Below are 15,033 nucleotides of genomic sequence, written 5' to 3'. Positions count from 1 at the left end.
CCAAGGCTAAGACAACACTGTGCTCAACACTTTATGGTTTGACAAGCAGTTACAAATGTTCTCACTGGCAGAAATTAAAAACTCAACTGATAATTCATAATTTAAGCTATTGTTTACCAGTCTAAAAGAGAAAAAACTAAACAATCCATTGAACACTTAATGGTATACCAGTTGACAAAGTACAATATATGCCCTTAAAATAAAACGACTTTATAAATACATTTACTCAATGCTTTTGGTTGATGGAATTTCCTTTAAAACATTCCGAAAGATCTCCACACAAACTTCCCCAGTGGGGTGTCTCATAGACGCCAGTTTCCATGCTTCTTCAAACCTCTCCTTGGAAATACTCAAGCCCACGTTTTGGAAAATCTTAGAAATCTGAAAAGGAAATCGAGGATGTTAGGCGCTGACAATGCAATGGTATTAACCATAATTTTCTTTAGTTTGACCCCCTGGACAAAGGAATTTGGTTGAAGCTTTTTAGGAGTAAAATGTACATTTGAAATACTCAACATGCCGTTTCTCATCAATAATTGACTTAGGCTGAAAATATGGAACCGCAAAAGCGCCAGAGTAGGGTCTACAGCTCCAGGGTACCAGCTTACTTTAACACTGTTGTCTAACTCGCTTTAGTGTCTTGCTCAAGTAACTCATCTAGAAGTTGGTAAAATAATTGCATTATCGAGTAATGTGACTTGTCTCAATAACCAATTGGGTTTTCTGACAATACTAAAAGGAGTTGTTTGAAAAGGAGAAACTTTGCAGAGATTAAGATCTATATTCACAAGGCCGAGATCAAGAGATGTTTCATCACATAAAGATGAAAATATAAGACTTATGAAGTTACACAACATCCCCCAAGGATTGCTACATCTACAACCGCATGGGAGGAAGTAGTAGTGACTGGCAGAGCATCATCTTGGTCTGGATCTCAAGAACAACTGAGCAATTGAGCAATATATTTTATATCTGCCTTAATGATTAAAACATTTAAAGTCAAACGTGGCACCACAATCTCTGTGGGAGAAGACGACAACGTTAATTCAAAGATTGTCGTATTACTGTTTAATGTCAATAAGTGTTTTGACGTTAACTTGACAGAACGGATTTAATGAGAATCAACTGTTCCAAATGTTTGGGAGTTGTGTCTCTCAGAGCTCACATGCTTTTCTGGTAATGACTTCTATGGGATTTCACTTACCAAGTAGGAAACAGCCTTTCTTAATGGTCCCTATTTGCTTGTGTTGTGGGTGCAATTGCCAGGTCGTTTGCTACCGGCTCATTTGGCTCTCCATCATGTGTCTATTCAGCCCTACATTGTCTTCTGTTTTTGTTGTTTCCAAGTGGCATTCATTAGTTATGGCAATATTGTGCAGAAGGCAACATTTCACAAGGAAGCACTGGATTTTTGATGACTGTATTGTGCTCCCCGAGTGGACAGGCATTCAGCCAAATATGATATCTATTACAACTCGGGACATTGCACTGATGGAAGGCGTATTGTCTCTGAGAGGTGAGGACTATTGAACAGTATGGCACGATGTACCAGATCTTTTATGGATAATCACTGTCTCCTATCAGCCACGTCTTACCTTCGCTCTGGTAAGTTACACATTTTGTAAATAATTGTTTGCTGCGTAGACATGAATGACATTACCTCTCGCGGAAATCGGACATGACCAAATAAATCAATGTACCATTTGGGAGGAGCAGTGGCACTGCATTAATGCGCTGTTCTTCCTCCCAATACACCCATAACTTGCAACGCCTACTACTCCATCGCAAACTTTGCGGAATCTACACAAACGCATCTGAGGTAGCATGAAAAATATGAAATGCCCGGAGTATTACAGGCTGCACGGGAGCATGGTCGTACCCTTAGTGCTTTTTAGTGAACATTTTATCAAATGGACGTGGAGAAGTTTGGGAACATGGGCACGTGCTCTTCTTCACCGTAAAACTAGTCTTTACTTTAAAGAGCATCTCAGGGCATTGCTAACCTCTTCCTTGGTGCGGGGGCAGAATAAGTGTTCCTCATACACTCCCCTGAGAGAGAGCAGTGTGGGATAGAGTAGTTCATAAGCTGTGGCCCCATCTCCGTAGTTCGTATGGTCGCTAACACGCTTGATCCGAGGGGCAGCCAGATCAGTACGCACAGTAGGAATCCCATACGGACGGTAGTCTGCAGAGAAAGATGTCACCGCCTCTCAAAAATCTATCTAACAATAAGTGGTAAAATTATGAGTGGTGTTAATGTTACTAATTACTGATATGGCTCAAATCTGAACAGTAAATGTTTATACCTTTTTTTTCTTTTTAATTTGTTTCATAGATTAAAATAACTTTTCAAACTAAAGGTATTTCCTATCACACTTTGTTTTCTACATGTATTATGTCTCCAACTCACCAGTTGGAGGGTGACTTCCCACCACTGCCTGAGTCGTGGAGCTGGACGTGACAAAGTGGTCCTGGGCCTCCCTGGAACGGCTCAGGGTTTTGGGGGTCTTGAATGTGCTTCCCACCACTGCTGGCTCCAGGTCATCAAGTCTGACCAGAGCCTTTGACACAGCAGGTTCTTTTTGGTCTGAGAAATAAATTCTCTGCATGTTGGCAGGAGCTGTGCTGGTTCGTCGCTCTGGAAGAGTGGGTTTGATTGAAAGAGAAATAAATAAAACTAAGTTTTCAAGTTTCCAGTGCCTAACTTAAAGGCAGGGTAGATATGTTTTTGAGAAGTACTCTGTCATATTTTCTGAAATAAACTTAACATCCTGATACCAATCAATAAAACCAATGTTCTGAAAGAAAAATGTAATAAATCCGATAAGTCCTTTCAAACTCAAGCTAAAAGTGCTAGTTTAGCAAAACTGACCAACCCTGCCCTTAACAGTATACGTACTGACATCCAAAGGCAACCAAACATACTAACCGCTGGTTATAATACGCTGCTCCAGTTTGTTGATGGGCATCTTGTCTTTCCAGTTTAGGAAATTGGCAAACTCCAGAAAGTTTATGTGTCCATCTTTGTCCAAATCACAATAGTCCATCAGACTGTCCAGTACCGCACCACTCAAGTCCAGGTTAAACTGACGACAAACATCCCAGAGGTCTTTTTTGTCAATCATACCCTGGCCTTTCTGTAGAAAAAACACTGTCAGACCTTTACTGCCTACTAATACATATCTTATACTTTACATTTGTACAAAATACAAAAAAATCTATAAGAACACATTTGAAACATCTGTAACGGAATGTTGGCTACTTATGTTTGCTACTGCCTCTATATCACACATAATTCAATAGTCATGTGTCGTTACATATTTAGAATGTCCCAATAACAGTTACATAAAGTTGACATTAAGATATGTCTTCTTGTCAACTTGCTGTCCATTAAACATCCTATTGTGTCTTGACTGTGGTTGACCTTATCATAATGTCTGAAGGCATGTAGCAAAGAATTAAAGTTGTGGAAGTTGGCCTTCTTGAGGTGCTGGCGCACAGCACTGACGAGGGCACGCTGTCTGTCCGTGCCTCTGAGGTACTCAGTTGGGGAAGTGGAGTGGATCAGGTCACCTGCACCTGTGTAGAAATGTCCAATTAATTTAATTAATGTAACTTAACTTAATTCATTTTTAAATAAGAAAATTGAGACTTTACCTTTAGCCCTTTGAGTTAAATCTAGCATTTTGAACTTAAATGGGTGAAGCTGTTTCAGGCGAGAGCCTCCAAGGGGTATTTTGCGTGATATGGGAATAGCACTATCAAATTGTGAACATCTCTCCCCTTCCCATCACCTTCACCAACATTGGAAAGGCAGCCTATTTTAGAACAGGAACTCACATGCTGCTCTGAGATTGTTGCTAAATAAGTCACAAATGTTCAAAAAAAATTGTTGTTCCTCCCACCAACCCAGTCTGTTAGGAGGATATCAAAGCTTTCTGTCACTGTTGTTGAGATCAATTCTCCATTTGGGATTCCATTGTGAAGCAGAACCATACTGCCAAACATGATGTGTCTATACCATGTCAATATACATAATTCTAAACTACCTGAGTGCCCTATTTCAATAACATTGATCCCTTGTGTTGTAATCAAAACGTACAAGGCCCTGCAGAAAAGATTCTGACTCATGACCCACTAACTCCTGAGGTCGCCCAAATCAATTTGAACTTATAAAGTCTGTATTTCTTATACAGACAAACTGCCATAAGCAAATACAAACAATTTGTGAAGGAGTTTTATTCTGATGTTTATGAGTTATTTCTGCTCACATTATTTGTTTGAATTGTAAGTTACTTTATTTAATTGTACTAAATGTACGTATTATTGAACGTCTACTTGTTACTTAATTGCAGGGCTCACTTGCATAAGATATTTTTTTCTCAGTGAGATACTCTGCTTACATAAAGATTAAATACAATGTAATAAACAGTGTATAATGTTTAGAAATACACTTTCTCACCAAAAGTATCAGGGGGCAGCAAGATTCCAAATGTATGATTTGGTGGAACTTTCAGGGTGTCTGCTATCCTGTAAGTACCAAACCACAGTTTTTGATAAGGGTACATTACAATGTGCTATATGTTAGAAAGTGATACAGGCAGATACTGAACATAGTGAGGCCAATGTCAACATTTGAAAAGCACACACACATAAATACTGTTTATATACAGTATTAACTGTAAATACTCACGGATCATGCACTTTTCCAATTTGTGACTGTGTCTTTTCTCTGAAGTCATCACATATCTTGGAAACCAACTTTGCACTCTGATGCCTGGGAAGTTAGATCTCATTTTTGTTAGATGTTACTTTTGGCAAATTTCATGCAATGTCAAGCTGTGAGACGTTGAAGGTAAAATAATTATAAGACCAGATGTTAACCATGATAAAGAAGGAAAGCTTACTTACTTCTCTGTGTCACACAACCAGTTAAGTGATCTCAAGACATTGCGTCCATTGTTGTAGTGCGGAGTGGATACTCCAAATCTACTGTCTTTGCTAATGCGACTCCAATTGTAATTCCTGTCAACACGCTCACCTTGAACGCATTTTTATTTTGTTCCAGTCAGATAAATGAGTGTTAATAGATGAATTAATGAGCAGTAGACCAATTGTTTTATCTGACATTAGCTAGTGAACCATAAAGACCCAGAATAATACACAGCAACTTACCAACAAAATAGGCATTGTGGGAACGGATATAGGAATTGTGTCCCTCTTGAGCTTCTTTCTCCACTTGGTGTGATGGTTTAGGAGGGTTAATTAACTCGTCAGCTGCCATGCCTGGAAGTATTCACAGGAATAAAAGACAACATTCATGCTGAACTCTAGGCATGGTGTTCGTCGGGTCATAAAGTCTGGCAAACCTTTCTTTAAGTGACAGACATCTTTGTTTGACTCACCTTTAAACAATTTCATGCCAAATGTTGTTTTGTCTGTGTTTAGGCCATAAGGAAGTCCAGGTCTCTGATCATGTGACTTGCCCAGTGGAGCTTTCTGTCTGGTAGCATAGACATCTTCACGGAACCGGTGTAACTTCTGCTGGAAGATGGTCTTCGGTGGTGGGTTGATAACTGTTCCTCCCTGGGACAAAATAACAACAAATATGACGTCATATATTTGGCTACGGATATGATACACATTCTTTACCCTGCATACAACCACATTTTGCTCCTCACAAATGTACTGGGTACAGCCAGTGTGTAGGAATGTGTATAGCTCAGCAGAAGAGCATTTAACTTAGCTTTGGATAAAAAACAAAGTCTGATAAGTACATTATGATAATATATTTTGTCCTCTTTTTCTTGTCAAACTAAAAAAAAGACTGACCGAAGCAGCTGTTTTAGTGCAGAGTCCATGGACAAGATTGCTGGCAATGTCTGGGTCATTGGCTCGTCCATGAAATATCCGGATAGATCCCACACCTGGTCTGGTGGTGTTAAGAAATTTTCGTACCACAGGTGGGGTAATTGGCTGGAGGAGGTTAAAAAGTTTATACCATATGTTGATCTTATGTGTTCACTCTCCCTTATTTTCCATTTTGTTTCATGAACGTGTAAATAGATATTGAGCTCATAAGATCAAGATGTTATTCAGAGTTAGGAAAACTGTCTCCAAATTAATTCAAAGTACTCAAAATATGTAGGCTCTAAATTAACGGCATCCCGGTGTTCAGGAGAATTCAGTTCAGTATAACAAGTTTCATTGATACACTGACATCTATCTTTTACACTGAGAAGACAGGGGGAACAGATTTCCCTGGAGGTCTGAGGAAAGTGGTTTCCCCTGTATATTACAGTCCGGTCATTTATAAAGCAATATAGTGATGCTAGTGACATGTTACTGTGATCATTATGTATAACAAGTTTCAAGATCCATGCTTTTACAAAACTTTTGTGGAACAAAGGCTTCCTTTCTATTTGGGGATTACCTACATCAGTGAGTTTGGTGAGTGTGTGCATTGCACAAGATGGGGCTAGTACGTGTAACCACAGTAAGTTTCAGACATGTTACACTTTCCTAGTCAGAGTTAGCAGGGGGTGCATTTCATGGCAAGAAGGAATACAAGGCTGCCATGAAATGCACCGCCCTCTAATGTCTGTTCTGTATATCCCATCATCAAATGATTCTTACTGTACACTGAGGGGACTAGTATGAGTAACCAGAGCCTACAAACACAAGTAGTATAAAACCTCTATGTATCAACATCAAAAGAAATGTTCTCAACATCAAATTAATTTTTAAGATTTTAAGTCAAATTAAGTCAAATAAATAAATGAAAATACATAATAATCCCTTACCTACCATCTATTCTGTTCTGTTTTCAGACCTGTCCAACCTATATACGTACACATACACTGTTTTAAATGCATGCTATTAAATGTACATGATGCTGGGGTAGAAGGGAAGAAACATATGCGGGGGGAGAGCATTTCATGGCAGGTCTTGTTTTCCATTTGATGTAAATGCAATGCACCCCCTGATAACTCTGGCTTGGAAAGTGTTACATGCCTGAAACTTACTCTGGTTACACATACTAGTCCTCTCAGTGTACAGTAAGAATCATTTGATGCTGGGATATACAGAACAGACAAAAGAGGGGGGTGCATTTCATGAAATGCTTAATGCACCCCCTGCTAACTCTGACATGCCAATTAGCATTGCTAATAATGTTAAATAATCAGTCAAGAGTGTTTATATGTACTGTACTAGTAGAGCTGTTTATATGTAGTTACTGTATTAGAGCTAAAGAAGGTGTGTGATTATGACTTGTGTGAGAGTGACTTACCCTTAATGTTATCTCCTGTAAGCAGGTTTTTGCTCTGTCACTTGTAGGTTTTACTTTTCCTGCCTAAGACGAGATAAGAATGCAAAGCAGACAGAAGAAATTATTGTCTCATTTAGGCTAGCAAGTCTAGCTAAATTGCATGCACTGCAGCCGTGACGGTCAGACTTGGACAAATTCACTACAGGTATCTCTACAACACTATCTATGCCAGTGCACTACAGTAGTCTCAGTTTTAGTTGCTTACTGTACCGTTGGTATGCCGGGGAATCTATCAGTGTATTTACAGTTGTGGGTTACATTCCTTTCAATTAAAGTCATTTTGTTGCATTAATCCTACATTTAAAAACGTATGTGTTGTGTTTCTATTGGATTAGAGCACAATTGCCGAACAAATGTTAAACTTCTTTAGTGCTATGCTAGCTAACTAGCTAACAAATTCTGGCCATCAGACATTGTTGTAATGTTATGTTTATCTCCACTGTAGTTCTATGGCAACAGGCGCTTGGAAACCAGAGTTAAAATGATCCAGGTGAATTCAACTGTGGCGGGAAAATTATTACTTTAATGCTTTTTCTCACAGAACAAAAGAACGCAAAAAGCTGTGCACCATCAATGTAGGCTTGTCTATACATTTTATTATATTAAATGTATCACTACAGGGTTAACATTTATTGTAATAGTTTCTCTAACTTTTCCCTTACACGCCATTGTACATAATTGAGATGTGTACAGGTGGCTAAGAAGTTTTTAATTATGACAATAATTGCACAAATAGGGACAATAAATAAGGAGTGATTGGTTATTTCCATTACGCAAATATCAATTCCAGTCGTACGATCTGTCATCATCCACCGTACAATGCTAGCCAGGCCAAGGGGAAGTTGACAGAAGTGGGAAGGGATAACAAGCCTTATGAAATTGCTCTTGTTGGATAGACATTGAAGTGTCGCAAATATTCATCAGAGGGAAACTTTCCTTCATTTGGAAATAAGGTGTGTAATATTAAATAGCAAGCTGACTTGTGGTCAGAAGTGTAGGTTTGAAAACTAGGCTTATGTCCCCTAGGCCGAACGTTCTTTTTTGTTATGTTTTAGCATTACCCAAGTGTTCATGCTAACTACTAGCTAACTATACTGCTACCCGGCTGTGTTTCTATGTATACATTGAAACTGATTTATTGTTCCAATAGAATGCATTTATGGGTGGATGAGGCTGCGACATGCAATACATTTAGCTAGTGCTAGCAAGCTCATGTCAACTACATTTCCAATAGTAGTCTACAGTAGCTAGCTAGTTGGCTAACGACGTAAGCTCGTCTGATGGCTTGTATTGGTATTATTATCTTGGTATGTTGCTAACTTGTCTTAATATATGGAAAATATTTAAGTAAAGAACTGCCTATATAACTTGGTAGTTGGCTTGCAAGTAATGTGCTTTGCCAACTTATAGGTCTATATCACGTTAGCTAACTAGCTTAAGCCTGATGCTACATATACCTAGTTGGAGCTAGCGAGCTAAAAACAAGCCATCAGACTCAGTTTTTGCCTGCCAGTTTTAGCCGCCCTGCTTCTGATAGCTAGTTTGTTTACCTGTACCTAGCTAGCTAGTCAGCTAATCGGAGCCAATCAACAGTGGTCAGGTTATTTGTGGTCAAGACTGTGACGTAACACGATTTCAACCCACTTTACAGTATTTTTGGCTTGACAAGCTTGTGTCTACTTGTACTCTTATTCAAGATAATGTTTAGCCTCCATTACTAAAGTTAGCTGTGTCAAAGCTTATTTGCATCGTAGTTAGTTAGATTGCAGGGCACGTCGTTGGCAATTTCAGTATTATACAGGCCAGGTAATAATGCGTTCTTCCTTTTGAATAGGTTTTGGAGTGATAACACAAACAATACGTCTGCAATTGAGATAGGCACGTAGGACATGGCAAGTAAAGGTGGAGCAACACGACCCAATGGGCCCAACGCAGGCAACAAGATCTGCCAGTTCAAGCTAGTGCTCTTAGGAGAGTCTGCAGTGGGAAAGTCGAGTCTGGTCCTACGCTTTGTTAAGGGCCAATTTCATGAATTCCAAGAGAGCACAATTGGAGGTATGTTAACTTGTAGGCTAGATGTCTGCATTCTTCAGAATGGGTTTTCAAAATAATGTGTGTTCATATCATGTATTTGACTTTCTGTTGTTTCTTGAGTTGATTATTGAAATGTACTGCACCTGTCTAACATGTAATTCTTGACCACAATTCTGATGAATACCAGGTTGAACTCTAGCAACAAGGCCAATGCAAGTTGTTTTTGTTCATACCAGCACTGACACATTTCTAAATGCTGATGATTTTCGTCTTCTTTAGCTGCCTTTCTGACTCAGACAGTATGTTTGGATGACACAACGGTCAAGTTTGAGATTTGGGACACAGCTGGTCAGGAGCGCTACCACAGTCTGGCTCCAATGTACTACAGAGGTGCCCAGGCGGCCATAGTGGTGTATGACATCACAAACGAGGTGAGTCAGCCTGGGCATGTTTCATCCAGCTTGCAATCTGTCCTAAATACAAAAGTATCACTGTCTATATGACTCTTCTCTCTAAAAAAAAAAAAAATTCTAGTACAGAATGGTATGACCAGGTTATGTGGCCTACAGGTCATTTATTTACTATCAATGAGACAAGTTTGCTAGCGATGCATAAGTCAAGATGCATCTTGTAGACTGCTGCCATACATAATGCACATAATTAGGAAACACTAATTGTCATTAGTGTTCTCGTATAATGAGACCATACCATGAAATTTGAAAATGAAAGTCCAGAAGCGAAGCGTGGGATTGGATGGAGGGTCTTGTTGTCCGCATCGCTCCTTCATATGAAGCTTGTTATTTTGTAGAAATGTCATCCCCTGATTCCTTTCTGTTTGCCAGGAGTCTTTTGCACGAGCTAAGAACTGGGTGAAAGAGCTGCAGAGACAAGCCAGTCCAAATATTGTAATAGCCTTGGCTGGGAACAAGGCTGACCTAGCGAACAAAAGGGCATTGGACTTTCAGGTTTGTGCCAGTGACTTTACCGTGTTGACATGCTATGCCACATTGACATTTCTGTTCTCTAACATAGTAACAGAAAGTAATACAAAATGACTGGGTTAATTAAAGTGTCTGAATTGTCACCTCGGGGTTGTACTTGTTTGCTTTGCAGGATGCACAGTCATATGCAGATGATAACAGTTTGCTTTTCATGGAAACATCAGCAAAGACTTCTATGAATGTTAATGAGATATTTATGGCCATTGGTAAGTGTTTCACCATCAAAGTGGAACATGAATTGCCAGCTGAGTATAATATATATATATATATATATTTTTTTTTTTTGAATATATATTTATTTTATTATGAATTTTGAACTCAACACACTATTATGATAGTTAATGAAAAAGCTAAATTCATTCCAACATAACCAACTTTCATCTTTGTTTTTGCAGCCAAGAAATTACCCAAGAATGAGCCCCAGGCTGCCGGAACTAGCAGTGGGCGGAACAGGGGAGTGGACCTGACTGAGACAGCACAGCCCACCAGCCGTCCATGCTGCAGCAACTAACTCAGCCCCCAGGCCCCACCCTCTTGACAAGCACCTCCCTTCTACTTCTTCTCCCATCTAACTCTTAATAACATCTGGATATGGAAGTCCCCTTCCAGACAACAGACCTTCCACTTCTCCACCTCACTCCCCTGGAATAGTTAAAAGACTCTGTATAGCTGCATTTCTAATACAATTTTTGTCTATTTGTTTTTCTTCTTTTTTTTTTTTTCTTCTTTTTTTTTTAAGTGTGTACCAGTATAATTGATGCATGTATCACTACAAGGCCTAAAGCACATTTTTAACTTAGTTCAGTTTGAGGACTAACTTCTTTTGAAAGAATGAGGAACTTTTGAGTGTGTGTGTATGTATAATGGGTGTGTGCTCAGGGCTGATTCCCTAAAGCAAAGGTGTAACTTAACTTGTTATTTGACAGAATTAAGTTGAGTGGGTGGAAAGGAAGTTGTCTTTGATTAACCTCTGTTTGTGGGCTGAGTTTTCTTCTAACTAAAAGAAACCAAATTATCCCATAATGACCTGCCTGAAGGCTTTGACTGTTTGTGCTGTGTTGTGACAAGTGCAGTGTCAAGCAAGGACTCATTCCAACCGAGCATTCCTTCTCCTTGCACCTTCTGCAAACACAACATCATCTGCTAAGCAGTTTTGGCAGGAACGCCAAGCGACTTTACACCTCTACCCCACAGCAACCTGTTGAACAGGATTCTTCGGGGGGTTTGTGATTGGACTGGATGATGAAGTCTAATCTTTTACTGACTTTTGCATCATGAGAAAGTACCTTGTCAGACCGCAACATTCAACATCCAACCAGTAATTGATTCTGGGACTTTAAAGGACGGCAAAAACAATATAATGAACGCCCATGGTCTTAAACCCATGGGCTGTTGTGCTCAGAAGAGTCCTTTGTGAATTGTTATGAATTGCTAAAACTTTAACAATTTAGTAGTACTTTTGAGTAATTGTTTCCCACATACTCACTGTTGTTATTCAGCAATCAACCGGTGTCAGATTTAGTGTCCTTCAGGTGAGTACCGTAGTAGACGTAGTAGACGATCAACATAAGGTTTGACTTCATCATAGCATGTGGAATACTCTCTCATAACTGTATAACAGGATGCTGACAATGTTGTCTTCTTCCTCTTCTAGTACAACTTGCCAGGAAAAAGTTATTAACTTTTCCAAACAATTGTGCTCTAGGTTTTGCAACTTCATCACAAACTGGTCAAATTATAATCAATGGTGGTCTTTTAAAATATATGTAGACCTAGTGTTAACAAAATCAAAGCATTTCCCCTGTGTTTGGTTACATTTTATGTCTGATATGTCTTTTATTGCATTGCACAATTGTTTGTTATATTGTAGTTAATGCCCATTACATTTTATAAAACTGATGAACTCTTGGATTTGCTAACATAGCCTACCGCCAAAAACAGTTAGGTATCAAACTAATTGTCTTTTTGCTCAATTTCACGGATGTAAAACAGTGGTAGCGATGGACTGATTAATATGTGTCCAAGTTAATAAATATAATACCTGAGGTCTATCCATTGCCTTTATTGTTTTACATATTTGACTAATAACACATAAATGCAAGTTTGTATTGCAGTGTTAGGCTAAAGTCAAGATGATTTTTTTTCACAATACTTTTGAATACTGCTGAAAAATGAGACATTCAAATTAATTTAATACTTTTTCCACTGCTGAAAAATGAGACATTAAAATTAACTGTCAAGTCTCCTCGCTGAGATTGTAATTGTTTATCGTGTCCGTTCTCCGAAGCAGAATGACCATGACTGAAATATTTTCCCTTGAACCTGAAACAATTGCTGCATCCACCAGCTCTCTGCAAATGTCAGCTGCAAGGCACTCATAGTCCACATGAAGTGTTCTCAGAGCGCAGACGTCATGCTTCTTCCCACTGGGTTCACTCTCCTGAGGGAAGACTGGGGAGAAACCCTCTCCTTGTGTATTTTGTATTCTTATGACCTCACTTCCTTCCTCCCCCTGCAGGGTTTCAGATTTTTGGATCCTAACTTGCAAGTCATTTTTTTCATTAAAGGGTACTTGGTCATCTGGAATGAGGGACTCCTGTTTGGACTGTCCACGAGTATCTGAAATGGACGATGGTTCGTCACAGGTTTTGATAAGTTCAGGAGCTTTAGACATGGATGAGTTCTGTGTCATCTCAGTGACGGTCTGGGCTATCTCTGCAACTGCATTCACATCCAAGGCCTCCCAAAGACCACTGGAAGCCAAAACCAGAAGTTGGTAAGACAGTTCAGTGGGGAGAGATACTATGTGAGGCACAGGGATGACTGACTTCCTTAATTTACTGTCACCGTAGTGACCGAGTCCTCTGGTGGCTCTGGTAATTCCCTCAACAAGCCCATGTTGTTTGTTGATGCTGATGGAGCCTCCTTTTCGCATGATACGGTTTCGCTCCTTTGGATTGGAAGTGCTGTGGTCTTCCGTGAGGCGGTAACCTCGTCCCTTCTTGAAGAGCACTGCATGCACATTTCCTATCATCACCGTATAAAAGGAGAAAGAGTTGACCACAATTTGAAATGAGCTCACTGCTGCACCATTATGTAAGGGGAGACTTACATTTACATATTAGCACTTGGTAGTAACACTAAATTAGCTCATATTATGAATAGGCTACCAACCACAATTAGCAATGAGAATTCTTCCACATGGAGCTTCCTGTAAAGTTTGGTTGATTGTTGAAGCAACCCCACTCCCATGTTTCCCCACATGTTGCCATACATGTGGGGAAGCCTCTGTGTCTATAAGGCAGACCAGAGCAGTGCAGCCACTCCAGCGAATCCTGGAGGACTCACTCCTCCCCAGCCCCAAAATCCTGTCCATCTTAGAGAAGGCTGTATTGAAGACTAGGTTTAACTGCTCCACTTTGGTTTCATTCTCCTGTTCTGAAGCGACTAGTGTGTTTGGACCTTGGCCTGGTTGAGGCTTGCAGTCCTCCTGGAATAGAGCTTCAAAACGGGACAAGAGATCTGCTTGGTCTTTCTCCAAGGACAAGGAGGAGTCCTGTTTCGAAAGTTGATCGAGTATTAACAGAGGTAACTCCCTGGAAGCTGTTGTGGCAGAGTTCTGTCCATGGAACCCATCAAAGATCCCAAAGAAACTGGTCCCCTCCTTGCCTCCGAAACACTCCTTATAGACTGTCACATCCTCCATATCTCTTTTCCACATGGCGTTTTTTTCCTCGCACACTGCCACAGCATGGACCAAGGGGTTGTTCCCTTTGTGTGTACTGACTCTGTATTCTGACATGTGGCAAAGATGCTCAGCCTCCACACACTTGGCCCCTGCACTGGAGTGCCTTTCATCTTTCATGAAATCTGAGATTGTTTTGCCATCAAGTCTTTTGTGTTGGGAAGTATGGGGGCTGCCAGAATCAGGAGTGGACCCAAAATAATCCTCAGGGAGCAAATGTAAGCAAGGAGTCAGGGATGAAACATGACTAATTTACCATATATATTGAATTTGTGAGAAATGAGTAAATTCTAACACATTTGCATTTCAAGTAATATAAAGTTACATGGATCTTGAGAACATTTGTAAATGTACTGTATTTATGTAGATTATGTGAATTAATCTGTACCATGGGTCCATTAGGCTCGCTTGACGTTGTTGAAGTACGCTACTTAAGATTGGATTCAGCTGTTTACAGGCCTTCCCACGGAAACAGTTTCCTTGGTAACAAAAGGCACTGTGACAGAGTGCTGTGTCTAGAGGCAGTCATGCAAAAGGTTTTTTATTTGAGCTGTTTTTAGTTCAGGATTTGATCTACATGGCAAAAAGTTGGTTTTAGTAGAAACAAATATGCTGGAGGGTACAATTAATTCAAAAGACAAAAATGACCTTCCTGAATTGACCTCTTTTATCCATTAGATGGCAGCAGTAAACCGAGTTAAACCTGACATGACATTTCGCTTAATGAAGCTGCATACATATAGACCTGTGTATCAATGCCTTTTCTTCAACATAACCAATAAAAATCATCAAAGGTTACAGTTATAGTACGCATCAACACATTTCTCACCCAAGAAGAAGTGTTTAAAGCTAAATGGATGTGCATACTGTGATAACAAAACATCAGCCATTCAAATCAGTTTCATTAGACGGGCTCCTCAAAG

General features: G+C 39.7%; 3 protein-coding genes across 8 annotated transcripts; 1 reads left to right on the top strand and 2 right to left on the bottom strand.

Moving 5' to 3' along the window:
- efhb (EF-hand domain family, member B) lies at positions 1–7,729 on the bottom strand. Its single transcript, XM_084708709.1, has 13 exons — positions 7,541–7,729; positions 7,292–7,354; positions 5,833–5,976; positions 5,406–5,586; positions 5,176–5,286; positions 4,912–5,041; positions 4,694–4,777; positions 4,463–4,530; positions 3,425–3,579; positions 2,930–3,137; positions 2,411–2,638; positions 2,004–2,185; positions 1–381 (listed from the first exon to the last, which is right to left on the bottom strand). Exons 1-13 carry the CDS (start codon positions 7,607–7,609, stop codon positions 223–225), a joined length of 1,782 nt encoding a protein of 593 aa, XP_084564835.1. The 5' UTR covers positions 7,610–7,729; the 3' UTR covers positions 1–222.
- Positions 7,369–12,416, top strand: rab5ab (RAB5A, member RAS oncogene family, b). 5 transcript variants are annotated; one of them, XM_084708716.1, is made up of 6 exons: positions 7,369–7,475; positions 9,165–9,385; positions 9,644–9,795; positions 10,207–10,329; positions 10,478–10,571; positions 10,761–12,416. In XM_084708716.1, the coding sequence occupies exons 2-6, from the start codon at positions 9,220–9,222 to the stop codon at positions 10,874–10,876; spliced, it is 651 nt and encodes a 216-aa protein (XP_084564842.1). In that variant the 5' UTR covers positions 7,369–7,475; positions 9,165–9,219; the 3' UTR covers positions 10,877–12,416. The 5 variants fall into 5 exon arrangements, with proteins under 5 accessions (XP_084564842.1, XP_084564840.1, XP_084564839.1 ...); XM_084708714.1 differs by lacking the exon at positions 7,369–7,475 and adding an exon at positions 7,519–7,820; XM_084708713.1 differs by lacking the exon at positions 7,369–7,475 and adding an exon at positions 7,519–7,905.
- A 56-nt stretch (positions 12,417–12,472) lies between these two features.
- On the bottom strand, positions 12,473–14,591 carry LOC146301089 (protein phosphatase 2C-like domain-containing protein 1). Of its 2 annotated transcripts, XM_084708711.1 has the most exons (4): positions 14,499–14,591; positions 13,540–14,314; positions 13,194–13,392; positions 12,473–13,118 (listed from the first exon to the last, which is right to left on the bottom strand). In XM_084708711.1, exons 1-4 carry the CDS (start codon positions 14,499–14,501, stop codon positions 12,602–12,604), a joined length of 1,494 nt encoding a protein of 497 aa, XP_084564837.1. In that variant the 5' UTR covers positions 14,502–14,591; the 3' UTR covers positions 12,473–12,601. The 2 variants fall into 2 exon arrangements, with proteins under 2 accessions (XP_084564837.1, XP_084564836.1); XM_084708710.1 differs by having other exon boundaries at positions 12,473–13,392.
- Between the last annotated feature and the right edge of the window lie 442 nt (positions 14,592–15,033).

This window comes from Hypomesus nipponensis, chromosome 2 (assembly GCF_054491055.1).
Source record: "Hypomesus nipponensis isolate SF chromosome 2, ASM5449105v1, whole genome shotgun sequence".
Classification (NCBI taxonomy): domain Eukaryota; kingdom Metazoa; phylum Chordata; class Actinopteri; order Osmeriformes; family Osmeridae; genus Hypomesus; species Hypomesus nipponensis.
This window is presented reverse-complemented; position numbering and strand designations above follow the sequence as displayed.

What these genes read in the sequence shown, in the direction of transcription:
- efhb (XM_084708709.1), bottom strand. Translation starts at nt 7,609, where the DNA reads ATGACTTTAATTGAAAGGAATGTAACCCACAACTGTAAATACACTGAT. An exon ending in TGGTTGTGTGACACAGAGAA is followed by an intron (nt 4,778 to 4,911) that starts GTAAGTAAGCTT and finishes CTAACTTCCCAG; the next exon opens with GCATCAGAGTGCAAAGTTGG. An exon ending in GCAGCGTATTATAACCAGCG is followed by an intron (nt 2,639 to 2,929) that starts GTTAGTATGTTT and finishes CCACTCTTCCAG; the next exon opens with AGCGACGAACCAGCACAGCT.
- rab5ab (XM_084708716.1), top strand. Translation starts at nt 9,220, where the DNA reads ATGGCAAGTAAAGGTGGAGCAACACGACCCAATGGGCCCAACGCAGGC. An exon ending in CCAAGAGAGCACAATTGGAG is followed by an intron (nt 9,386 to 9,643) that starts GTATGTTAACTT and finishes CGTCTTCTTTAG; the next exon opens with CTGCCTTTCTGACTCAGACA. An exon ending in TGTATGACATCACAAACGAG is followed by an intron (nt 9,796 to 10,206) that starts GTGAGTCAGCCT and finishes TCTGTTTGCCAG; the next exon opens with GAGTCTTTTGCACGAGCTAA.
- LOC146301089 (XM_084708710.1), bottom strand. An exon ending in AATTCTCATTGCTAATTGTG is followed by an intron (nt 13,393 to 13,539) that starts GTTGGTAGCCTA and finishes CGGTGATGATAG; the next exon opens with GAAATGTGCATGCAGTGCTC.